Here is a 27,433-nt window from a genome sequence, read left to right as displayed (position 1 = left end):
CCCAACCCAAGTCTAATATCTTTCGTAGTAATTGATGAAGCCCGTGGAACAGTAGTGATATGTTAATAGGCTGGTGCTTTGAAATGGTGTCTTAGGAATTCTAAAACATCTAAAATGGCTAAGTTTTCTAAACATGTTATAAAAGCATACTTCATATAAGATTCTAAAATCTTATCTGGAAAATAAGTCTATTTTTTCCATGAAGGAAAACCATGACTATTTTATTTTTGCAGAGACCATTATAAAACAGAATATGAAAATAAACTACATGATGAACTGGAACAAATCAGATTGAAAACTAATCTGGAAATTGATCAGCTTCGAAGTGCCTCTAGGGAAATGTATGAACGAGAAAACAGGTAAAAAAAAAAGTGATTGAGCAAGTTAGAATATATTTTTCTTTGTTCGGAGATTATAAAAAAATTCATTGAAATTAAATGCCATTTGTAAGATGTCTCTTTTAATAGTTGTAAATATAAATGAGAATTAAAATTTTTAAATCATTGGTAACTAATTACAACAGAACGTATACTTTGGGTCTTTTACTCTGATAATGTGCCTGTTTCCTGTTAACTCAGTTCAGACCAAAAAAAAAAAAAAAAAAAAAAAAAGAATAAGAATATTTAGAAGATACTAAGACAGCAATTCTCTTGGATACTTGTGAAAACTGAAAGATGTTATATTAGACAACGTTGAAGAATATTTTTATTTAGACAGTTACTTTTGAATGGTTGCATTATAGGTTCCTAGAGTAGTTGATGGCATCAAAAGAGTAACTGGGAAGGGGGGTGGTGGTCGGGATGTAAAATAATAATAGTTAAAAAAAATATTAAGTAGATGCTACTTATTTCATTGGCAGTAGTTTTCATCATCTATTAACTCACGCCTCCCATCCTCTCCTCCCTCTTCGCTTGGTCCTTCCATCCTTTCCCTCATGTCCTCATGCATCCTCTCCCCCCCCCTTGGTCCTTCCCATCCTTCCCCTCATGTCCTCATGCATCCAAGGCAAACACTTTACCAGCCGTAGAATCACCCCTTCCAATTGTTTATGAAGTGGACCCAGCAAGAACTGGTGGGTTAAGGGATAAGAAGAAGCTAAGAGTACAACTAAAAGTTTTAGAACATTAGAAAAATGTAAGGCTTTAAATAGAAACACATGATGAATTTATTTTCATTGGAAGTATCTGTGGGATTTACAAATGGAGTAGTTAGTGAATTCAAGGTCCTCACCAAGAGAAATGTCTGCACATGAGAAGAGAGAATTAGTGTAGATCTCTTTTTATAAGTACTATTTAGTTTTGTGGCTCAGTTCTTTTCTGTTAACGTATTTTGTAGGCTTTTGTTCACCTTAAAACTTATGGCATCATTTTATAGTACCGTGCATGGTTATGCCTAATCAATCCACATTACTGCATATACTTTGCTATGTTTAATTATTGTGATGGTTTCCTGATTTTTCAGTTGTCCATCTAAAAACAAAAACAAAACCAAAGAGAATCCTTTAAAACACATCCTATCATAGCAAGTTTAGATGTGTTGACTCCCTCCCTGAAAACAGTATAGGTTGGATGGCAAAGTTGTGTAGGAAAACAGGCAGCAGCCATCCCTGGGTTTCACCACATCAATGAAGGCAATCAGAACAGTGCCCCACACTGGCCAACCTAATCTAGACAGCGTCTCCTGCAGACTCTTCCCAAGGGATTAGGCTTTGTCAAAGAGTCAACAATTAAAACTAACCATCATAACACCTAGCCAGAAAATTGATGGATTGGACCTAGGTGTTCTGTTCAACCACAGGGATTTTAGATTGATCCATGGATAGTAACACTATGATAGACAGTTGCCACCAGATGGCGCCAAACTGCAGCCCAATCCTGTGCCAGCGCAGAGACACTTGTACAAGCTTGCTTGTATTTTTCACTTCACAGGAAACTGCCCCTGTATTTATATGACTGAATCTTTCATTGTGGCAGACCTGAAATGTAGGTATAGTTTCTTTCCCCTTCAGTTCTTCACAAGACAAAATAAGTAGCAAGTTATTTTGAAATATTACAACTTTGAATTGGTGTTTTAATATTCCATATAAACAAAATTCAGAAAATGTTTACATACTTTGCTGTGTTTTGAATCTATGTGAATTAACCTTTGAAGTTAGATACATAATGTTGTCCTGTATGTTTTATCAGTATGCTTTTGACATTATGACTTAAAATGTAGCAAGTATACTTGCGTATTTATAGTTACCTTACCTTTACCTAATAAACACTTTTAGAAGAGAGTAAGAAGCTAAGAGTAGAGAAAGACCTTGGAAGTGGAGGACAGAATGAGGGAAATTCAGGTCGGTGTTGAGAATTATATAAATAACTTAGTAGGTCTATGTGAAAGTTTAAGGTCCCTCTTAAGTGTTTAGAAATCAGACATTTTTTCAAAGTGAGGTGCTTAACCCTGCAGTACTCAAGAGGTTGAGGCAGGAGCATCACAGGTTTGAGGCCAGCCAGAGCTTCTGTACCCCAGCACTTTTTTGAAAAAGAGAAAAGGTAGTATTTCATAAGTGAGAGTATAAGAGCTTTTGAGCAAACAGGTAAAGCTTAAATCCTGTCCCCACCACTTACAGCACTCACAGCAGGGCGAAGAAGCCACTGCACATCCCTGAGTAGTCTCCTCTTTTGTAAAATGAGCTAATAGTAACGCTCCAGAGAGTGGCCCATGAGATCTGAATTAGATAGAACACGGGAGAAGTGCAGTGCAAGCTATCAAATGTGTAATATGCATGTAGTTATTTTATACCATTGTCTCTGTAATAAAGTCATTTTACTTATATGATGACAATCTGAACAAAACGATCATTGCATGAAGGCTAGCTGGGCATGGAATTACTACCTTCAAGTCCACTGTTGTAAAATGTAGAGGGTCTATGGTGACAGACATGCTGGTTCCCTTAGCAGTTCTGAGAGGTAATAAAGGGGAAAGAAAGTGAGGTGACTGAATCTGTTCAGAACACAGACCTGCCTCTAATGCAGGATGCTGTCTCTCATATGCACGGGGTATGAATTTGTTAGAAGCCTTCCCTAGGCTCTTCCTGCTGCAGAGTCTGGAAGTTCAGCAGCTTCACAGTCGCTTGAAAGCCAGTACAGAGTGTCGCACAAAGGAGATTGAAAAATGCTTTTAAGTGTAGCCATTAGTGCTGTGTTGCTTTGGTAATTTTATTTCCTTCCCCTGCCAGTGCTTTCTTGATCACAAGGGACTGTCTCCCAAAAGTGCTCAAGAAGCCTCAGTGACAAATGGGAAATTTCCGGAGAATATTAGTGATATTAAACAGCTTTAAATCTTGACTTTGGATTTACTTATGGGGATCAGTTGAAGCTATTTAATCCATCCCAGTAGTTGAATTTGGAGCTAGATTACAGACAGAGGTTCTATTCCACGGCTTCAAAGTGAATGTCCTCATTAGTACTCCAGCTAATAAATCTCTTTGTTCGTATCTTACAAGATAATCTGTAATTTTTAGGTTCCTTAGGAAAATATTTAAGTCATATTCTTTCCTTTTTTATTTTTGGTCTTTTCAACTAGATTTTCTGAAGGTAAGTGGTTTGCAGGTAAGTTGGTACTTGTGAGGTAGCTATAGATGGCTTTTGTCACAGCTCTTGTTATTACCCCGTAGTTCTCTGGATACTTCCTCTGGGTGGTTCTTTGCATCATTAATATTTGTATACTTTGGGTGTGTAGGCTATCCCACATAGACTGTGAGTGAGTTCCCATTGTGCAAGAGTTTACATGCACATGCTTTGTACATAGTTGAGGGGGGTGTCTAAGAAAGCAGAACGGGGCCAGGTTGTTATAATAAAGCCTGCACAGAGGTTTCTAACTGATCAGACCTGAGCCTAGAGAATGCTACAGAAGTTACTGAGCTGATCACCCATCCTGTTTGAGTTTCATTTTGATATAACTGCTGCTACTTTTTAAACCTCAGCATCTTTATGGATCTTAACTGAGTATTTTGTTTGGTAAATTTCTCATGCATATGGACTTCTCTTGTCTGTGTGTTTAATTTCATGTGGATTGGATAGTAATCTACTTTGAGTTCATTTTACAGCCAGAAATGAAAGAAGTCCATGTTGGGGGGTGACTGACCCAGCCTATTTTTCCTACTCTATCGGAATACTGGAGACCACATAATTTGTAATGAACAGGAATTTATTATCTCACTGCTCTGGAAGCTGGGAAGTTTGATAGCAAGGTGCTAGCATTTGGCAGAAGGCCAGAGCCCATGTGAAGAGGGCAAGAGACAGGCAGACTTACCTGTTGTAGCAGCATCAGTTCCTCACAGACCTGTTCTCCTCTCTCTCTTCTTATTACTGTTCAGTAGTAATTAAATCTGAACATGACTTTTGGGAAGGGACAAACATTCTAACCATAAAATAGCTGTAGTAGAATAGGAAATTATAGCATTTTTAGTAAACAGTGGTCTCAAAATTGCTTCTTCTCCTAACATACTAAGCTTTTCTTAAGATTTATCAAGCCAGGCAGTGGTGGTGTACTCCTTTAATCCCAGCATTCTAGAGACAGAGGCAGGAGGATCTCTAGATTTGAGGCCAGTGGGGTCTATAATTGAGTTCCCAGATAGCCAGAACTGTTACAGAGAAACTCTTGTTGACAAAAACAAATAAACAAAAAGCAATTTTATTACATAAGAATTCCTGCTAGGGAGACCAGGAAAGCAGCGGATCCAGGGAGACCAGGGGACCACCATTCTGGCGGGACAAGGTACAAGAGGCCCTGCATCCGGGTCTGTGTTCCAGTGCCTGGGGATCTCCTGGGAACTGCACAGAGCTTCCAATCCCAGCGGAGCCAAGCACCCCAGATTCCAGGTCTTCTCTCCCACCAATGAGACCAAGAAACCAGGGGACCAGCTGTTCCAGCAGGACCAGGTACAACAGGCCCTGCTTCCGGGCCTGTGTTCCAGTGCCTGGGGATTGCCTGGGAACTGCACAGAGCTTCCAATCCTGGTGGGAGCCAAACACCCCAGACTCCAGGTCTTCTCTCCCACCAACAAGACCAGGAAATCAGCGGATCTAGCAAAGGGACCAGGGGACGAGGTGGGAGGCTAAGCACCCCAGATTCCTGGTCTTCTCCACCCATGGGACCAGAACGAGGACAAGGAATAGAAGAACTACCAGATTATTGGACTTGCTAGCACCCACCAAAAGGGAACTCTGGTCCCCAGACCAGTAAGGGGCTCTTTCTGCACCCACTAGAAGAAGAGATGGGAAAGAGACAATACAAAAACACACTCAGCAACAGAAAAACAAATATGACACCACCAGATTCTAGAGACTCCACACCAGCAAGACTCCAACATTCCAATGCGAACGAAGCAGAAGAGAATGACCTTAAAACCATTTTCATGAAAATGATAGAGGCCCTAAAAGAGGATATAGGAAAATCCCTCAAAGAAATAGAAGAGAAAACAAACCAAAAAATGCAAGAATTGGAAGATAAAACAAACCAAAAAAGGCAGGAAATGGAAGAAGAAACGAAGCAAAAAAAGGAAGAAATGGAAGAAAAAACAAAGCAAAAAATGCAAGAATTGGAAGAAGAAACATACCAAAAAAGGCAGGAAACGGAAGAAGAACCAAAGCAAAAAATGCAAGAAATGGTAGAAAAAAACAAAGCAAAAAATGAAAGAAATGGAACAAAAAGCAAACCAAAAAATGCAAGAAATGGAAGAAAGAACATACCAAAAAATTCATAAAAGGCAACAAATGGACGAAAAGATAAACAGAAAATTGCAAGAAGCAATGCAAACACTGCAAGGGTTGAAAACTGAAATAGAGACAATAAAAAAAACACAATCTGAAGAAAGGCAGGAAATAGAAAAGCTGGGCAAACAGTCAGGTACTAATGATACAAGCATTACCAACAGAATAGAAGAGATGGAAGAGAGAATCTCAAGTTTTGAAGATACACTAGGAGAAATGGATTCATCAACCAAAGAAAACCTTAAGTCCAACAAATCCTTAACACAAAACATCCAGGAAATATGGGACACCATGAAAAGACCAAACCTAAGAATAATAGGTATAGAAGAAGGAGAAGAAAACCACCTCAAAGGGGCAGAAGACATATTCAACAAAATCATAGAAGAAAACTTTCCCAACCTTAAGAAAGACATGCCAATGAAGGTACAAGAAGCTTACAGAACACCAATTAGAGTGGACCACAAAAAAAAAAAATCCCCTTGCCACATAATAATCAAGACCCCAAATATACAGAATAAAGAAAGTATATTAAGAGCAGCTAAGGAAAAAGGTCAAGTAACATATAAAGGGAGACCTATCAGAATTACACCTGACTTCTCGATGGAAACTCTGAAAGCCAGAAGGTCCTGGATAGATATTCTACCAACACATAGAGACCATGGATGCCAGCCCAGACTACTATACCCAGCAAAGCTCTCAATCACTATAGACGGAGAACACAAGATATTCCATGACAAAACTAGAGTCAAGCAATATGTATCCACTAACCCAGCCCTACAGAAAATTTTGGAAGGAAAACTCCAACCCAAGGAAGCTAACTACAACCAGAAAAACATAGGCATTAGAGAATCCCTCTCTACCAACAGCCAAAAGAACAAAGGGGTGAAATTCCACACATAATTCCACCACCAACAACCATTCCAAATCAAAGAAGAATGAGCAATCAATGGTCATTAATATCCCTCAACATTAATGGCCTTAACTCACCCATAAAACGACACAGGCTAGCAGAATGGATTCTAAGACAGAACCCATCCTTCTGCTGCATACAAGAAACACACCTCACCCTCAAAGACATACATTACCTGAGAGTTAAAGGTTGGGAAAAAATTTTACAATCAAATGTACCCAAGAAACGAGCAGGGGTAGCAATCCTAATGTCTAACAAATTAGACTTTAAAATAAAATCAATCAAAAGTGATGAAGGAGGTCATTACATACTCATCACAGGCAAAATCCACCAAGATGAAGTGTCTATCCTGAACATCTATGCCCCAAATACAAAGGCATCCACATTCGTATAAGAAACATTACTAAAACTTAAATCACATATAAAGCGCCACACACTTATAGTGGGAGATTTCAGCACACCACTCTCACCACTAGACAGGAATACCAGACAGATACTCAACAAAGAAGCAAAGGGTCTAATAGAAGTAATGGCCCACCTGGGATTAACAGACATCTATAGAACATTACATCCACATAAAAAAGAATATACCTTCTTCTCACCACCACATGGAACCTTGTCAAAAATCGACTACATACTTGGCAACATATCAAACCTCAGTAGCTTCAAAAAAAAATTGGAATAACTCCATGCATCTTATCAGACCACCATGTTTAAAATTAGAATTCAACAACAACACAGATTTCAGAAAACCTATAAACTCATGGAAATTGAATAAAGCACGACTGCACCATTCCTGGGTCAAAGAAGAAATAAAAAAGAAATTAAAGACTTCCTAGAATTCAATGAGAATGAAGACACAACATACACAAACCTATGGGACACTTTGAAAGCAGTGCTATGGGGGAAGTTCATAGCACTAAGTGCCCACATGAAGAAACTGGAGAATAGTTATACTAGAGAATTAACAGCACACCTGAAAGCTCTAGAACACAAAGAAGCAAACTCCCCCCAGGAGTAATAGATGGCAGGAAATAATTAAATTGAGGGCTGAAATCAATAAAGTAGAAACTAGGAAAACACTACAAAGAATCAATGTAACGAAGAGTTGGTTCTTTGAGAAAATCAACAAGATAGACAAACCTTTGTCCAAACTTACCAAACAGCAGAGAGTGAACATGCAAATTAACAAAATCAGAAATGAAAAGGGGGACATAACAACAGACTCTGAGGAAATCCAGAGAATCATTAGGTCATACTTTGAAAACCTGTACTCCACAAAATTCGAAAATTTAAAGGAAGTGGACGACTTCCTGGATAGCTATCACTTCCCAAAATTAAATCAAGAACAGATAAGCAATTTAAATAGACCTATAATCCCTATGGAAATAAAAGCAGTCATCAAAAGTCTCCCAACCAAAAAAAGCCCAGGTCCAGATGGCCTCAGTGCAGAATTCTACTAGAATTTCAAATAACAGCTTATACCAATTCTTCTCAAAGTATTCCACGCAATAGAAGCAGAAGGGTCTTTGCCAAGCTCTATGAGGCTCCAATAACCTTGATCCCCAAGCCACACAAAGACACAACTAAGAAAGAGAACTTCAGACCAATATCCCTCATGAACATTGATGCAAAAAGACTCAATAAAATACTGGCAAATCAGATCCAAGAGCACATCAAAACAATCATTCACCACGATCAAGTAGGTTTCAACCTAGGGATGCAGGGATGGTTCAACATACAAAAATCCATCAATGTAATCCACCATATAAACAAGCTGAAAAACAAAAATCACATGATCATCTCACTAGATGCTGAAAAAGCCTTTGAAAAAATCCAACACCCCTTCATGATAAAGGTCTTGGAGAGATCTGGGATAACAGGAACATACTTAAACATAAAAAAAGCTATATACAGTAAACCAACAGCCAACATCAAACTAAAGGGACAGAAACTCAACGCAATTCCTCTAAAATCAGGAACAAGACAAGGCTGTCCACTCTCTCCATACCTTTTCAACATTGTACTAGAAGTTCTAGCCAGAGCCATACGACAACAAATGGGGATCAAGGGGATACAAATTGGGAAGGAAGAGGTCAAACTTTCACTATTTGCAGATGATATGATAGTTTACATAAATGACCCAAAGAACTCTACCGGGAAACTCTTACAGCTGATTGAATAACACCTTCAGCAAAGTGGCAGGCTACAAGATCAACTCAAGAAAATCAGTAGCCCTACTATATACAGATGATAAAAGGCCTGAGAAAGATATCAGAGAAACATCACCCTTTACAATTTGCACAAACAACATAAAATGCCTTGGGGTAACCCTAACCAAACAAGTGAAAGACCTTTATCGAAGAACTTTGAATCTTTAAAGAAAGAAATTAAAGAAGCCCTCAGAAAATGGAAAGATCTCCCATGCTCTTGGATAGGTAGGATCAATGTAGTAAAATGGCAATCCTGCCAAAAGCAATCTACAGATTCAATGCAATCCCCATTAAAATCCCAGCACAATTCTTCACAGACCTTGAAGGAACAATAATCAATTTTGTATGGAAAAACAAAAGGTCCAGGATAGCAAAAACACCAACGACAATTTATGCTGGAGAGGATGTGGTGAAAGGGGGACACTCCTCCATTGCTGGTGGGAGTGCCAACTGGTTCAGCCACTTTGGAATATATCCAAAAGATGCCCAATCATACAACAAGGATGTCTGTTCCACTATATTCATAGCAGCATTATTTGTAATAGCCAGAACTTGGAAGCAACCTAGATGCCCCTCAACCGAGGAGTGGATAGAGAAAATGTGGTAAATTTACACAATGGAATACTATTCAGCAGAAAAAGAAAAAATGGAATCCTGAGATTTGCAGGCAAATGGCTGACACCAGAAAAAACTATCCTGAGTGAGGTAACCCAGGCACAAAAAGAGAAATGTGGCATGTACTCTCTCGTATATGGATTTTAGACATAGATCTGGGGAGTGCCAGCCTACAATCCCATGGCCAGAGAGTCTGGGATACAGAACCTTCATTCATTGGCTGATGGAAGAAGAGGCAGACTCCCAAGGCTAAGCACTGAGCTGAACTCAAGAAAGCCAGTAACAGAGAGGGAGGACTGATGACCAAAGGGATTAAGACTGGGCTGGTTTAACCCCCAGAAACAGGTTACCTGACAAGAGTTAACTCTTGTATCCCAGGCTGATGCCTGGAAATCCAACATGGGACTGATCAAGACCCCCTGAATGGGGGTGTCGGTGAGGAGGCCTAGGTAATCTATTGATCCTTGGGCAGCAGATCAGTACCCATCCCGAGTATACACACGGGCTTTGTACTCCCATCCATCAATGTGAGGTGCACTTTCACCCTGAACTCTTTGTGGAGGGTCTAGGCCCTGCCCTGGATGAATTGACTATGGACACCCGCATGGAGGGCCTCACCCTCCCTGGGAAAATGAGGGGATATTGGGCGGGGGGGGGGTTGTGGGAGGGGATAGGAGGAGGGGAGGGACACGGAGAGGGACCTGGAACTGACTTTTGAAGCAACCTTCTTTCTAATCTAAATTTAAAGTTAAAAATAAAATAATAATAAAAAAAAAAGAATTCCTGCTAGGTACAAAATTCCTCTAATAACAGAAAGGAGGCCGAGGCAGGATTGTTAGTCATAGGCCAGTCCTAGCCTGAAGACTTCCAATTTTTTTAAATGTTTTTTGTACCATATTCAGATATAAATTTAGATTCGGCCTGTTGATAGTACAAAGTTTATATTCTAGGAATGAGAAAATATATTCCATTCTATTCAGTCTGTTTGAATATATTGTGTTCATTCTTTATGCTTCGTTTGGGAAAAATTTTTGGATATACTTGCCTGTATTAAGTTATGTACTATACAAATGACATTGCAGTACATGTTAAATAAATATGCCTATTTTATTATAGTAGACACTTGGTGTATAGATAAATCATTAGGAACTTAAATTTTGTTTTGGGCTTTTATTTTCTGGGTTTTTGTTTGTTTTCATCCAAGACGGGGTTTCTCTGTATAACAGTAAATGGCTATCCTGGAACTCTCTGTAGACCAAGCTGGCTTTGAACTCAGAGATCCCCTGCCTCTGCCTCTGCCTCTGCCTCTGCCTGAGTATTATAACATATTATCTATTTTAACCAAGAAACTTATGCTACATTCTCTGTTCCAATTATTGCAGTATCCTCTTTTGATATGAAAAAGTAATTCAAGATAAATACATAATACACTGTAGTTACTGTAGTAGAAGTCCTGGGATGCCCATCATCTTATTTTTTTCCTTTCTCCATCCATTTAAATGTATCTTACAACACTGATCTGAAGCAGATAGGAAAATTATATCTATCTACCTAGGAGAGAAGTAGGTAGGCAACAATGTGACTGTATCATGAAAAATGGTTTGGTGGTAAAACTGTATAAAAGTGGTTTTTTATACAATTGTTTTTGAGGGTAATTTATCTTAAGCCTTATCTGTGGGTCCTCCATCTACTGATTTAACCAACTGCAAATCAAAAATAACTAGAAGCAGATTGTGTCTGTACTACAGGTGTAGAGATTTTTTTGTCACAATTTCTAAAGCAGTACAGTATAACCTACATGGTGTTACATTGTATTGGGCCTTCTGGGCAATATAAAATATACAGGGAGTGCCTGTTGTAAGTCATATGCAAAATGTATGACATTTTATATTCAAGCATCCTTAGTTTTGGGTATGCTCAGGCTGGGTTTGGTGGGGTGGAGCCAGCAGAGCATGTTCAGAGCCAAGCTCCTGAAGATAAGCCAGCTGGGCTGCTCCTGACATATTTCAATGTTACTCTAATTATATTTTATTACATTCAGTTTGGATTTTTAAAATCTCAACCCCATTAGTTTATACATGCCATAGATAGCCTCTGTCAATTTTTCAAGTTTCTCTTTTGAGGAACATTTGAATTCCTGTTATTTGTTCTATAATTATATTTATTACATCTTCTAATGTATTTAGCATTTGGAAATGGCTTATTCATTAATTATGTGGGTGTTATTGTTTTATCTATATCAGGGATGCGGTGCATCTGGTGTCTTGTCAAACCAGTCTGATTTTAAAAGAGCTTGTACATTGTGGTCCATAGAAACAAAAATATAATCAGTTCGGTCCTTTTATGGATAATTCTGACATGTTTGCACTGTGGTGTTGTCATATGATACAAGTCTCATATTGTCAGAGCATCCCAAAGAGGAGATGCCTGTGAAAGAGACCTGAGAAAGGCAACATGGCATGATTCAGAATGTAGAATATGGTAGAGAATGGACGGACACTCAGGCTCCACAGTGTGTACCTTATGATGTGACCTGGGATTGAGTCTCTGTATTCAGTCTTGAAATCTGTTTGTAAGATGGAAGAGTTGTTGTGACAAGTTACGTATTCGTTGTGACCAAATACCTGACAAGAAGCAATTTAGGGAAGATGTATTCTGGCTTGCAGTTCAAAATGATCATTTTGTCATGGTCAGGCAATAAGGCAGGAGGCAGGAGACATACCCTGTAATTAACTTTTCAATTACTGTGACCAAGCAACTGACAGGTGAAAGGACTTCCATGGGACTTAAAGTTTCTGAGGGTTAGAGGCCATGACCATCATGGCAAGGAGCATAGCAGCAGGAATGTTCCTGGAGTGTGGTAGCTGAGAAGTTATATCTTGATCTGTAAGTAAGAGGCAGAGACAACTAACTAGGAATATGAGCCTTCTGAAACCTCAAAACCTGTTGCCAGTGACACACCCCTTCCACTAAGGCTACGCCTCCTAATCCTTCTCAAACAGTTTCACCAATTGAAGTTCAAATATTCCTCATGTGAGCCCATGGTGGCCATTCTAATTCTAACACCACACAGCAGGGCAGCAAGAGCAAAGTGTCTGCTGATCACTGCCTGTCTGCATTGAAGAAGCAGAGAGTGAATAGGGAGCTAGCCATAAACCTCAAGACATAGCCTCACAGTTACCTCCTCTTCCTTGTAGCCTTGGGATTTGCTTAGGCCTTGTAGCACTCAGTTAGCTGGATGTTGCAGACTGTCTATGACAAACTGTACGACCTCTTTTTATTTGATTCTCTGTGGCTTGCCTTTATTTCTAATACTCATTGTGACTAGAAAGGAAGTGTATAGTTAGGGACTGAGAATTCTCCATCTACCAACCAAGCATTTGTATTTAACTAGTACTGCAAATGTGACCTATTTGGAATTCCACTATTTAATCACATTTAAAAATAAGGATGCCATTTTTAGAAAGGAAAATTGGAACTAATTTGTGATTTACTGGCTAAAATATGTAGGGCATCTTAGAATGAAAATATATAAATGTTTAAGATACTTAGAGAATTGTGTTCTCTACAATTTATTTTCATGTTTTATAATAGAATAGAATAAATAATCTTTAAGGTCATTGTAATCACGATGACATAAAAAATAATCTTGTAATAGCTATTTAAGAAAGCAATTCTACTTAGAAAATAACATACAAAAATTGTTTCTTGTCAAGAATGACCTTCACGATTTTCACAACTATTTTATTTGTGGCTCATAAGCCTTGGCTGATGAATCACTCTATAGTGACTGGCATGTTTTAGATTTGAAGTTGTTACTCAATCATTCTGCGAGAAGGCTGCACTGAATATGGTCACAGCAAGTGTGATCAGTAGGCCTTTTTATCCAGTGTGTACCACATAGATGGGTTCAATCTATCTGAATTTCCGTGGCTTACTATTGATACTACTAATGATAAAGGGACCAAATTCTAGTATCCAGCCCAGCTCTTTATGAGAAATTCTGTGATGTGAGAAGCATGGGATTCATAGTACATAGTAGGTGAATGCAAACTGATCCTTTTCAGACTGTGTCCCTAGGCCATTTACACAAGCTCTCTATATACTTCAGTGTACTGAAAATGCATCATCTGGGTTTGCAGACGTTATGTGAGCAAATCGTTTGTGTTCTGCCCTATATTTTTCTCTATAACTCTATTTAAGGAAGTAAAATGGCGTCAAGTTAAGTGACAATCTGGAAGAAGCTTAGTTGGTATATTTCTTGACCCCAGGTTTCATCTGTATTAAGACACCAGAGAAATGGATGTAAGAAGCTCATGCCTGGTTGTATTATCTCCTAAGTATTCACTGTTGTTCCTTCTCCCATTGGAGTAATCTCCTTAGCTATCACTAAGGGGAACCTTTGCAGCAGTTTCCATACCTGCTATCATAAGTGGATGGCTTATGTAAGATTATGAGCTCATATTGCTTGAGCCATACATGAATATTGTCTGTCATTTCAGCAGCTTTACTCCATCCAGCCATCCTAATGGAGACACCCTGACTTATGACCAACTAAAATTTCTGGCAGAAATACTTTTTTTGTCTAAGGCTATACCGTAACCTGTGACTATAGTACTCCCCATCTCCCATGATCTCAAAAGCTGAGCAGGGGCAGGCCAGGTTGGTAGTTGGGTGGAGCATGCCACTCTGTCCCTAAAGCACTGTTCTCCAGTAGCAATCTCTAGTCCACCGTGTACATAACTTGCACTTAATGATGTGACATTCTTTCAACCCTCTGTCCTTTCTCCCTTGTACTCCTAATTCATCCACCTTTCTTTCACAACTAAGATACTAGGACCCAATATTTCAGCTGTTCCTTTGCTAGTATCTCAGACTTTATTCTCACTTTGATTCTTGTGACTTCTGCTCTCAACCTCAGTTTTCTTATGGCTATTACACGTACCTCATTGGATAAAAGCATATACACACTGTGTAACCTGCCCTTTTCAGCCCATGAGGAAAACAAAACTATGAAGAAATGATTCAAACTGTGGGGACAGTTATGTTTCTAACTGGCATTCTCCACAAAAAATTAAAGGTAACTAAATTCTAATATCTAACTCAGCTCTGTTTAGAAATAGTTTACACCTGTATTGCTGCCTCCTGTCAGAATTCTTGCCCAACCAGGCAGCTTCCTGCAATGTATACTTGGCATCACTAGCCTCTAGAAAGTCCTTAAGATCTACCCATTGTAAGCAAATTCATGAATCTTTAAAAGACAGACACTTAAGCATTTAAAATAACTGAGATGCGTGTTTGGATTTTAGGAATCTCCGAGAAGCCAGGGATAATGCTCTCGCTGAAAAGAGCCGAGCAGTGGCAGCTGAAAAGGGTGCTCTAGAAAAGCATGAGCAGCTCCTTGACAGGTAAGCCGGGAATGGAAATGCTCAGATTCTTCAGTGATTGCTCGATTTCATTTTCCTCTTAGAAAACTGTTTAAAGCCAGCCATGGTGGAGCATGCCTATAGTTCCAGCACTGAGGCAGGCGGATGCCAGGAATTTGGAAGCCAGCCTGGGCTGCCTCCTGTCTCAAAAAGCAGTATGGGGTGGATGTATATAATAGACTTATGATTTTCATTTCAGTTGCAATACAATTTAAATGCATGTTTTGTATAATTGTTAACATGTATTGAAACCATGATATAGAACAGTTAAGTCACTTCTGAGAGTTCCCTATATAATACCCTTTCAATTCATCTTGTCTACTCTTCCAGAGACAGCAGCATTGGTTTCTATCACTGTTATCAGCCTTGTCCTTCCTAGACAAAATGTCAGTGGAATCATACGTTATTCACTCTCTTGGACCTGGGTTCCTTGATTCAGCATTTGTGTTCTATCCATTTTGATATTGAGCATTTCTTAATTATGTGTCTGAATTGTACCACTTTGTTAGCATATTCTCCTGTTGATGAAAAACATGGGGCTTGTTTTCAGTTGTAGCTACCAAAGTCAAGCTGCTGTGAACATTCTGAGTCAAGTTCTATATGTTTGTGTGAGCACATGTTTGTATATGTGTGAGCACATGTGTATGTGTGTGTGCATTTTATGTATATGTGTATGTGTGAGCACATGTGTTTCTCTTCAGTAGACACCCAGGAGTAAAATTGCCAGTCATTATGGCATAACATTTTAGTTTAAAATAATTCTGTGAAACTTGCTCCGATGGTTGTACCATTGTATACTCCCCAAATCATTTGTCAAAATCTATGCGTTCTAGAGTGGTTTTTGTAGGAAAGGTAGGAGAGGATGCTTTGTCTTCAGTTATCTACCCAGTGATTTTTATTAGTCCAGTGAAGAGGAAATCAACGATAAACATGAAGTTGAAGTTAAAAGAGTCTCACTTTGACTGAGAGATACTCTGAATTTTAAATAGTTTGATCACATGTAGAGCAAGGAATGTTTTTCCTATATTAAATTTTTTATTTTAAAATTTTAGACAGAAGTTGATGAAATAGTATAGAAAGTTCACATATGCCTTTCTAGTAATAAGCCTTTGAAATTGAACTCAGTGTTTCTTGTATTGATAAATGAAGCCCTACAGATGAATTTGTAATTCTTTTTAAAAGTTCAGGTCTCACTGTTACCCAGGCTGGCCTCAAAGTCTCATAATTCTAAATGATCTTCCTGCCTCGGCCTCCCAAGTAGCTAAGACTATAGGCACTTGCCACCATGCTGGCTTCTAATTTGTAATTTAAACAATATGTGCAACTAAGATTTGGGCCCAGATGTAGTTTAATGGGAGAGCTTTGCATAACATTTGAAAGGCCATAAGTTGGATCTACGGGCCTAGAAAAAACATACAAGCAAACAAACAAAAAACGCACACTAAAAACATTGATACAGGGCTGGAGAGATGGCTCAGCGGTGAAGAGCACTGGTTGCTCTTCCAGAGGACCTGAGTTCAATTCCCAGCACCCATCTGTAATGAGATCTGGTGCTCGCTTCTGACCTGCAGGGGTACATGGAAGCAGAACACTGTATACATAGTAATAAATAAATATTTTTAAAAATTGATATAAAGCAGAGAAGAGTAATAGAAATTGAACTACAGACTAAGCTGAGCTATTTTTTTTTTTTTTTTTGGTTTTTACGAGACAGGGTTCCTCTGTATTGTTTTGGAGGCTGTTGGTCCAGCCTGGCCTCGAACTCAGAGAGATCCACCTGCCTCTGCCTCCCGAGAGCTGGGATTAAAGGCGTGCGCCACCACCGCCCAGCTAAGCTGTGCTAATTTTAATAGGAATATATGCAAGAACATGGGCTTGTGTCCAGAAAGTCCCAGTGTCAGGCTTGACTTGTGGGTTTAAAGTGACACCTGAAAATGGCTGGAAATAATACGGTCAAATGGAGAATGTGCTCATGAAAATGGCTGGAAATAATACGGTCAAATGGAGAATGTACTCATGAAAATGGCTGGAGATAATACGGTCAAATGGAGAATGTGCTCTGTGGTGATCTATCCTTTAGAAGCCTGCTAGGATCAAAGAAAAATGGCCCAAACTAGGAAAATGCAGAGGCACCTTTAGTGGTAAATTAAAGCTGTCCATAGATACTTGAACACTTCGCACATGAAAGCTGATTTCTATATCAGAAAAACAAAGATTTCCAGGCAAATGCCACTATAAAAAGAAAGCAACACTTTGCAGTGGGGCTTTTCACAATGCTGTACTTGATCAGATACTTCTGTCAGTAGATGCTGAGACAAGCAGGTGGGCTTGAGGAATGGGAAGGCCCCCACTTAAAAAACCCGAAGTGCACTGTCTTTTGCTAAATCCTTTCTGTGATGTTCATACGTGAAGCCCCTCTTTGTAATCCGTGTTATGTGTGGCACTTGCTTCTAAGAATGGTACGCTGGCTAAGTTACCACATAAAAGGAGTGGAGAACTCACTCATTTGATGGTGTTATATTGAGGATCTCCAGTTAAGACTCTGACTTGACAAAGATACTGCAATCTATATCCGTATTACCTGAGATCAGGCACACACTTGCGGGGTCGCAAGATGGCAACTAGAGCGAATTATAGGACATTTTTAATTTCTTTATTTCTTCCGTGACCCAGGTGTGATTAAGTTGGGCATTATTCCATTTCCATGAGTTTGTGGGCTTTCTAGAATTTGTGGTGTTTTTTAATTCTAACTTTAATCCATGATGATCCAATAAGATATGGGGGGTATTATTCCAGTTTTTCTGTATCTGTTGAGATTTGCTTTTATACCAAGTATGTGGTCAGTTTTAGAGAAGGTTCTGTGGGGTGCTGAGAAAAAGGTGTATTCTTTTGGTTTGGGTTGAATGTTTTATAGATGTCTATTAAGCCCGTTTGTGTTATAACATCTGTTAGATCCCTTATTTCTATTAATTTTCTGTCTGGCAGACCTGTCCACTGGAGAGAGTGGGGTGTTAAAGTCTCCCACTGTAAGTATGTGGGGTTTGATGTGTGATTTAAGCTTTAGTAATGTTTATTTTACAAATGTGGGTGCCCTTGTGTTTGGTGCATATATATTGAGGATTGAGATGACTTCTTGCAGGATTCTTTCCTGTGATGAATATGAAATGTCCTTCATCATCTCTTTTGATTACCATTAGTTTGAAGTCTATTTTGTTAGATAATTAGGATATATAGCTACACCAACTTTTCATCTTAGGTCCATTTGATTGGAAAGTCTTTTCTCATCCCTTTATTCTGAGGAAATGTTTCTTTGAAGTTGAGATGTGTTTCTTATATGCAGCAGAAAGGGACCCTGTTTTAGTATCCATTCTGTTAGCCTGTGTGTTTTTATGGGTGAGTTGAGTCCATTGATATTAAGGGATATCAATGACCAGTGATTGATTCCTGTAATTTTCAGTGGTGGTGGTTGTGTGTGTTTGTGTGTGTTTCCTTAAGATTGTTGGTGTGGGATTATTTATTGCCAATGCTTTCCTGGGTATGTCTAACCTCCTTGGGTTGGAGTTTTCCTTCTAGTGCTTTCTTTAGGGCTGGATTTGTGGATAAGTATTGTTTAAATTTGGTTTTGTTGTGGAATATCTGTTTTCTCCATCTGTGGTAATTGAAAGTTTTGCTGGATAATGTAGTCTGGGTTGGCATCCATGATCTCTTAGGGTCTGCATAATGTTTGTCCATTCATTACCTTCTGACTTTGAGAGTATCCATTGAGAAGTCGCATGTTATTCTGATGGGTCTGCCTTTATATGTTACTTGACCTTTTTTCCTTTGCAGCTCTTAATATTCTTTATTTATTCTGTATATTTCATGTTGTTTTATGTGTCAGGAGGGCTTTTATTGGGGGGTCTAATCTATTTTGTGTTCTGTAAGCTTCGTGTATCTTCATAGGCATTTCCTTCTTTAGATTGGGACAGTTTCCTTCTATAATTTTGTTGAATATATTTCCTGTGCCTTTAAGCTAGTATTCTTCTCCTCCTTCTATCCCTACAATTCTTAGGTTTGGTCTTTTCATGGTGTCCCAGATTTCCTGGGCATTTTGTGTTATGACTTCATTGGCTTTCATGTTTTCTTTGACCACTAAATCTGTTTCCTCTATCATATCTTCAGTGACTGAGATTCTCTCTTCCATCTGTAGTTCCTGTTCATTTACCCAGATTTTCTGCTTGCAGAATTTCCTTCATCTGTGTATTCTTTATAGCCTCTGAAATTGGTTCTTTCCTTTCTTTGTGTGGGTTCCAAGCATCATGCTGGATGCCCTCAGTGACCTGATACCATTGTGTGCATGGCACAAGACCCAACCTGGAAGCATGTACAACTTTGCTGCCTCTTCCGCTTTCTTTATTCTCAAATTCTTCTAGAATGTGATTCTTTACCTTCCCCATTTTGTTTTCGTAACATTTGGTTCCTTTTCATTTCATGTTATAGGTAGTATTCTATTGAGCTTTTCTACACAGCTTTGGTGCCATAAGATACTACCAACAATTGACATGTAAAACAAGCTATTTAAAATTAAAATAAAAAATGAAAAAAAAAAGATACTACCAACAATAGTTAAAATGCAGTAGCACCTTATATCTCCTAACTCTGATTTATCTGCACAGTGGCAAGCTTCTCTACCTTGAAACAGGGTTAGTCTCTCACTGGAGCTAACTGATTGGTTAGACTATCTGACTAATGAGGTCCCAGGATCCTCCTGTATCTATGTCCCCAGCACTGAGTTTTTAGTATATCGCTGTACCCAACCTGACCTGGAATTGCATATACAGCCAAGGGTGAGCTTGAACTCCTGATTCACCTGCCTCCATTTACTGAGTGCTGGAATTCCAAGTGTGGGCCATCATAGTCAACTCAGAAGAAAAAATTTAAGGGAAATTTTACATTTATACACGCATATACACAATCACTTGGAGATCAGACGATAACAGTATCTGGATTAGGCACAAAACCACAAACCCCTGTTGTCACAGAGAAATCCCTTTATTAAGTGGGAAGAAAAGTTAAAGTGGCTAGTTTGTGACTCAGTCGGAAAAACAGCAGCAAATGACCTTGCAGGTATAAATTTTAAGAGGAGGAGAATGAGAGGTCTTTGTTAGAATGGGCTGGGATGCAGTGGTGAAGGAGACAGGGGAGAAAGGAGACGGGACAGGGACAGAGTGGTATTGTCCCGAAGGACAGAGGACCGCCTGTGGATAGAAAGGAGACAGATGTGGCACACAGGCAAATGGTGATTTATAAAGGTAAAGGGGAAACTGTTAGGTGGGATGTTTAGCTTTAATTGGGCATGGTAGTTAGGTGAACCAAAGGGGGCTTCTGATAGCTGACTTTGGTCATCAGTCTCAGGAGGAGGAAGTGGCCAAATAAGGGACTAGACCTTGGTGGCAGCTTTAGAAATGTAATCTAATGGTTTTTAGCAAGGCAGAGGGAATGGGGGAAAGGGCAAGGCCTGCCAGGGCCCCATGCTCCAGTGGGCTAGTGTCCCTTCAGAGACTCCAGGAATTTGTTTCCTTTTACCCTATGGGCTCCGAGCATGAAATCAGGTCATGGGGTACAGTGGTGATTGTCTTTATCCACTTTGCCATCTCACCAGCCATGGAAGAAATTCTTAAAGTGCTTGGTGAATAGGACTAGAGAAATGCCTGTGTCCTGCTGCTCTTACAGAGGACCTGAGTTTGGTTCCCAGCACCATATCAGACACCTCATAGTCGCTTGTGACTCCAGCTGTCACTCATGGCACTCACACACATATAGCATACACAGACATATATACATTGATAAAACTTTTTTTAAATCTTAAAAAAAAGGAACTCCACCAATACCTTCTAAATTAACAGTCCAATGGAACCTTCTACAATTGCAGAGGTATTCTGTGTCCTGTCCCATTCCCTCATGCTGTCTGTGGACAAGTGTATACCTGACTAAAATTGCCTTCATTCAGTCAGTGGGTGCTGATAGGTATGTCAGAGAAAGACAAGTCTAAAAGATAAGTGTGTGCTTCTAGTAGTATTTGGAGAATTTAGATCTGGAGACTCACACAGTGGTCTTTTTTTAATGAAGGGGAATAACATGGATGATATGAAAGCTATAAAAGATAACAAGAAATTTTTGAAAGATTTATCCAAGGAAACAAAAATTATAATATAGTCACAACTAAGGAAGTTTTAAGAAAGCATAAGATTTGTGAAACCAATAGCAGGACGATAGAACAAGATAAAAAGCTGATAATATTAAACATATGACATAGAAGGGCGATCGTGCAGTTTTCAAAGTGATGAAAGAGAAATAGCGAGGCAGGGGACTTGGGAAACCAAATTGGTAAAATAAAGATGCTGTAACCATAAAATAGCAACCAACAGGACAAAGTGAGAAAGTCCGCTAAAGGAGAGGCAGTAAATGGGCATGACGCAGCATACATCCATGTACAGAAAGTCAGGTACAAGAGGAAAACAGAGTAAAGTGAAAGAGGGAACGTACAGTACCATGTTGCCAAAGAAAAGACTTTTGTGAACTGAGAAGTGAAGGACTGGGTGGTGGGGGGAAGACAGGAAACATCGACTTTGTAAGTCAAGCATGAATGTTGAGGAACAGTACTTAAGTGCCCCGCTCACTGTGCAAGCCCTTTACCAAACAAATCTGGTTGTGCCGACTTTCTCCATGGTACACTTTCTTTATTCTCATCTCTGCTTATTAACCATCTGCTTTGAGACAAGCACTGTTTTTAGGTACTAGGACTTTGAGTTTAACAAAATGAAAGAATCTATGTCATTATAACAGCATTCCTATGGTACAAATGTACAAATCAGAAAAATAAGCCGTATATAAATATAAATATTTTAAAAGATGTAAAACAGACTGTAATTCAGAAAACTTTGTACTGAGTGATGAGAAAGGACCAGTTAATGAGGACTTAGGAAACCAGTTACCCTGAAAACCCTGCTTGAAACTGACTTCACCAACCAAAGGAAGTATCGGAGAACTCATAAATCAAGATGTCAGGATAGGAAAGAACAGGCAGTGAACTTTTAGTATAAGATTAAACTCTAATTGCTATTATTTTATTTACAAAACAGTGTTCGTTGTTAAGGGTAACACACTGTTGGCATATTAATTTAAATACAAACAAAATATAAATTTCATATTAACAGAGTAAATGGCAAGGACATGATGAAATATTACATATCAAATGTTTTAGTATATCATAGAGTGTGATGTTAGTTTAAATTGTCATCCTGATGCACTCTAGAATCACCTAAGAGGATCTCAATGAAGAACTGTCTAGATGAGGTTGTCCTATGAACATGTCTGTGGGAAATTATCATAACAGCGTTAAGTGAGTTGAGAAGCCATCCCCTCTGTGAGTGGCGAAACTCCCTAAATGGGAGATTCTGAATGGGATAAGAGTTGAGAAACAGGGGAGTCAAGATGGCCGGGTTCCAAGCATAAGCCTGTGTCCCTGGCCACTCTCCCCAGTGCCCTAGACCCAGCCAAGTATGACTTGTCTCTGGAGACCCGAAAGGCACAGGCCGAGTGCTTGAGCACAAGGGCCAGACTTAAACGGGAATGTCTGCTTCAGTACAACGACCCCAAATGCCAAACTCAAATCGAAGATCCTGCCTTGATTCACTGGACCTATGCAAGATCAACAAATATTTATCCCAATTTCAGACCCACTCCCAAGAACTCACTTCTAGGAGCCGTGGCGGCATTTGGGCCCCTCGTCTTCTGGTATTACATTTTCAAAACAGACAGGGACAGAAAAGAAAGACTTAATCCCGGAAGGAAAACTGGACCGAACACTTAAGGTGTCCCATTAAATTTGGCAAGAATGACTATTGTTGCATAAATAAATCTTCTAATCGCTGGACAAAAGAAAAGGAGTAGAGAAATGGAGCTGAGGACAAGCATGCTGCCTGCTAATTCACCGGTGCTCTTGACTGGGACCTGCCCTTTCCGACCAGAGTTGCTTCAACCCTTTTGACAGTCTGATGGTTCCCCATTCCTAGGATGTCATGATAGTGATGCCAGAGTTAATGTGGACGCCTGATCTTTGTAGCACACTACAGCCTGGAACTCCTGGACTCGAATGATCCTCCCTGCCTCAGCCTCCCAAGCAGCTGGGAGTAAAGGGTTGGGCCACCCCTCCTGGCCACTCTTTACTAGGGATATCCTAGGAGTAGCAGCTTCAAAGCCTGCCACCTTGACTGCTCTGCGACAATGTGCTATAACCTATATATTTTGCATAGAACCAAAAGAGAATGGGGAAAACAAGTCCTGATCTTATAATAAGAGACAGTAAACAAATCATACAGTAAAGATGTTTTTGAAAAAAAAGACCAAAGAGAACTTTTCTAACAATTATAAATGTGACACACTCCCCTAGATATCTGTGGGAAAGAAATAGAGTTTGAGTAAAAAACTCTTCTTTCCGTGTCCATAAATGATGTGAGATCATCTATAATGACATAGTTTAAAAGGCAAAAATATTTCAGGATCTAAAGCTATTCTAAAATTGCTTAATAATATTTGTTTTAAAATAATTAGAGTGTTGGAATCCCTTCCTAATGACAGTGTGTATGTAGTAAAGATATGCTCGAGAGACAGTATGTGAGGCCTAAGAACATAGCTCAGTGGTAGAGCACTTGCCTACTATGTCAGAAACTCTAGATTACAGCTCCAGAAAGAACTGCCAAAAAGCAGAGAGGAAAGTAGGACCTTACATACGTAATATACCAGAAAGAGTTTAGTTCCTAGTGGGGGTGTCATATATGTATCAGGATGGCTCAGTTATTTCCAGAAAAGATGATGAAATTTGAAAAACCTGGCTTGAAGCTGGACATGGTACAAACACCTATCACTCAGAAGGCATTCATAGCACTGAGACAGGAAGATAGTGAGTTCAAGACCAACAAGGACTATTAACAAGACCACTCCCAATTAAAAAAAAACATTACGTATTATTCATCTAATTATCTATCTGGGTACTGAATAGATACTTTTACAAACTGTTTTACAACTCCTGGTCAATACAAAATTGATAAAACAAGAAAAGGTAGAACATAGAAACAGCCTAGACTGTTAATCAGTGTTTATTAAATGTAGCTTAAGAGCACATGAAACTTATGATTGTAGATACATACTTATGTGTGTGCCTCACCGTTAGCTTAAGAAAACACAGTTGGTGGTGAAACCTAGGTCTCCGGTCCCTTCATCTCAGTCTTCTTTTGGCCCACGTTCAGGCAAACTCCATAACAATAATTTGTGACTCACAGTGGAGATGAGCTAAGTCAATATGAAAACGTGAGTACTACAAAAGAAGCCAGACACGTGTTCTCCTGGCTTAGCAGGCACCTCCTGCTTCAAGTTAAAAGCAGCACATGGTTTGTGTCCACATTTTTAGGGTGTTTCTAAGAAATTCAGAATCATGGTCATTGATTTATAAATGTGATCTAAACCAGAGAAAATGAGCATACACTTAAATAGCTCACCCTACAAACACTGCTGCTCCATTGCTTTGGAGAAATTTTTGTAGATTTACATTTGATAAATATACCCACTCCCCAAAAAAATTGTATAAAAATTTGAAATGCCAGCTAACTAAATCAACTCATAAAAACTAAACTTAAAAGTAATGTATTTTCCACGATTATTTTAAAATATGTTATTTACTGGAAGTAAAGTCCAGGGAATTACCACAGATGAAGTGTGAGTGTATTTCTCCCACTTGTAAATGAGCTCTTATTTCCTACAGTGTATATTCTGGTCCACAATGAGTCATTTTCAACATGTTTCAATTTAACTCCTAATACGTTTTTAAACTTGGCAGGCATATTTAGACGAACATTGCTTCCAGTTTTAGAGACTGCTTCTAAATTATACTTGAGTTTTGCAGTCATCATGAAGAGTTCTTTTTGTAAGAAGGAAGCAGGGTGATTGAAACTGTATGTTTTGGAGAAGGAAAAAATACTATTTTTAAATTTCATTATACACAAACCTAAGCGTTACCTGAAAAAGCTGTAATTGTGACTTGTGTAGTTGTGCTTAGTAAAAGAAGAAATCTAAGAGAACTTATAATTTACCTTGGATATGATTTGTTAAACTCTTCGCTGTGTTTAGCAGTATTTAACTGTTCTACATGGATTAATTTTTTGTAATGCTAACAACATTGGAGGTAATATTTTAGTTTTTGTTCAGGCTCCATTTTGGTTACAAAACATAGAACCCAGCATTTCTGGTCAGAGGGCTCTATAAGTGTAAAAACTATGACTGAGCACAATACTCAAGAGGCAGAGGCAGGCAGATTTCTGAGTATAAGGCCAGTCTGATCTTAACAGTGAGGCCTATCTTCCCCCCCCACACACACACACACAAAGGTCAATAAGTATGTGGAGGGTTATTTTTATATTTCTAACTCAGGGTGTATTTTATAATTACCATTTATTGGAGCCGTATGAATCTTCTAATGCACTTCTGACTGACCTATCTACTATTAAGTTTTAATAATATACTCTTTGTTGTGACCTTTATACTGTCTTGTTATTTTTAACATTTCAAGTTCATAAAACTTTAGAGTTGGAAAAAAAATCATTGAAAATAGATCAAAGCTCATATGAACTAAGGCAGCGTGCACAGGCCTGCAGGAGTCTGCAGCAGCTCCTCTTCATATATATATATGTGTGGTGTTTTATGGGATTCCCCAATGTGGGAACAAGTGTGTCTCTGTGTCTGTATCCATTTTTCGTGCCTTCTCCTGGACTCTTGCTGTTTGTTTAGTCCTATTCAGATGTTAGTTTTTATTTATTTTATCCTAGTATAGTGTAGTCCCTTAGATGTCTGTTTAGGTTCTAATGACAGAGAAGGGATGAAGTGGATGGGAGAGGAGGTGGGGAGGCACTGGGAGGAGGAGAGGGAAAGGAAACTGTAAAAAGGACATATTAGGTTGAAAAAAATCTATTTTACACAAAAGGAAAAATTTAAAAAGAATATTTTACTCAGTTTGCAAACGAAGGAAGACATTAAAGAGATTCTGTAACTGAAGTTACTGTTACTAGAAGCAGAGCGGGGTTAATATGTGGTATTTGTTGCTTTTATTGTTGTTTGGTTTTGTTTGCGACAGTTTCGTGTAGCACAGGCTGGCCTCAAACTTGCCAATACCATCCTTGAATTCCTGTTCCCTCTGCTTCAACCTTTCAGGTGTTAGGATTAACAGTTTTACACCCCTGCCTCCAGTTTAAAGAAGTACTCTTTTTGTTTCTAGTTAATCCCCGTCTGCCACAATATTATATTTACATAAATGGCATGTGAGAGTATTATGTATGATGCCATACAACACCAGCAGATAGATTTGTACTCTAAAATATACGTCTTGAAAAAAACAAAATTGGAAACCAAGCTTTGTGCCAGCTTTCTCCTTCCAGAGCCCTAGGGAAGCAAGTCCTATTCTTACTGCTCCCCACTTTTGGGGTCTCCAGATGGTTCTTGGCCTCCTTAGCTTGTGGCCACATCTTCATTACGGTCTCTGCTCTTGCCTTTCTGTGTGACTTATAAGATTCTTGCGATGGCATTTATTGCCTAACCCAGTAATGGAGGCCAAGCTCCTCCTCTTCAGATGCCTAATCACATCTGCAAAAATCTTTTTCTAATATGTATGGCAGGACTCGCATATTTTGGGACCCAGGACATGGACAGATGTAGCTCAAATTCTAATTGGTCTTAATAATTAAAAACCCCAAATCAGATCCAGGGGTAATTACTGAAAGATCAGAGAAGCAGAGCAGCCAGCCACTAGTTCTTGCCTTTACCAAATCCTCAGACCAATACTCTGAGTTCCTATCTTCTCCCTCTTTGTATATTCCTCCTCCCTAGTGCTGGGATTAAAAATGTGAGCTCTGTTTCTTTTAGACAAATTCAATCTCCTGTAGTCCAGAATAGCCTTGAACTCAGAGGTTCATCTGCCTCTGTCTCCCAAGTGCTGGGATTAAAGTTGTGTACCACCACTGCCTGCCTCTATGATTAACTAATGTGGCTAACTCTGAACTCTGGTCTTCAAGCTACCTTTGTTTATTGTAGTACATACAAAATTTCGCCACAGACAGATCCTTCGAGAAACCTCCTTTCAACTCACACATGAACCTTTCAAGACAAATGAATTATATTCAGATTAGTCTATTAGTTGTAATGACATTTTTAAAAATTTAACCAGAAGTTTTTTAGCAGCTGATTTGAGTAGTTATTAAAATTCTGTATTTCTATAACTTACAATTTTAACAAATTAACCCTTGAACAAAATGTCAACTTTTTGGTGAATTAAAAGCCAACTTTGTAGGTGGAGTATACCTGTCCCAGCAGCTGCTCTAAAATAACCATTCTGAGACTTACTATTAATTATAAATGCTTATCTAATAGCTCAGGCTTGTAACTAGCTAACTCTTACAACTTAACTTAACCCATTTATATTAATCT

General features: G+C 39.0%; 1 protein-coding gene and 1 pseudogene across 3 annotated transcripts in view; both read left to right on the top strand.

Annotated features, from left to right (window-relative positions):
• Pibf1 (progesterone immunomodulatory binding factor 1) overlaps positions 1-27,433 on the top strand; it is a 158,530-nt gene that overhangs the window by 39,927 nt on the left and 91,170 nt on the right. For all 3 annotated transcript variants that reach the window (XM_040753039.1, XM_040753140.1, XM_040753078.1), the window contains 2 exons: positions 234-359; positions 14,807-14,905. In XM_040753039.1, the coding sequence (XP_040608973.1) occupies positions 234-359; positions 14,807-14,905 (225 nt within the window). The remainder of the gene's footprint in view (positions 1-233; positions 360-14,806; positions 14,906-27,433) is intronic.
• On the top strand, positions 21,374-23,388 carry LOC121136766 (annotated as a pseudogene).

This window comes from Mesocricetus auratus, unplaced genomic scaffold, assembly GCF_017639785.1.
Source record: "Mesocricetus auratus isolate SY011 unplaced genomic scaffold, BCM_Maur_2.0 Super-Scaffold_2245, whole genome shotgun sequence".
Taxonomy (NCBI): Eukaryota; Metazoa; Chordata; class Mammalia; order Rodentia; family Cricetidae; genus Mesocricetus; species Mesocricetus auratus.
The sequence above is the reverse complement of the archived record's forward strand: the minus strand, read 5'-3'. Positions and strand labels throughout refer to the sequence as shown.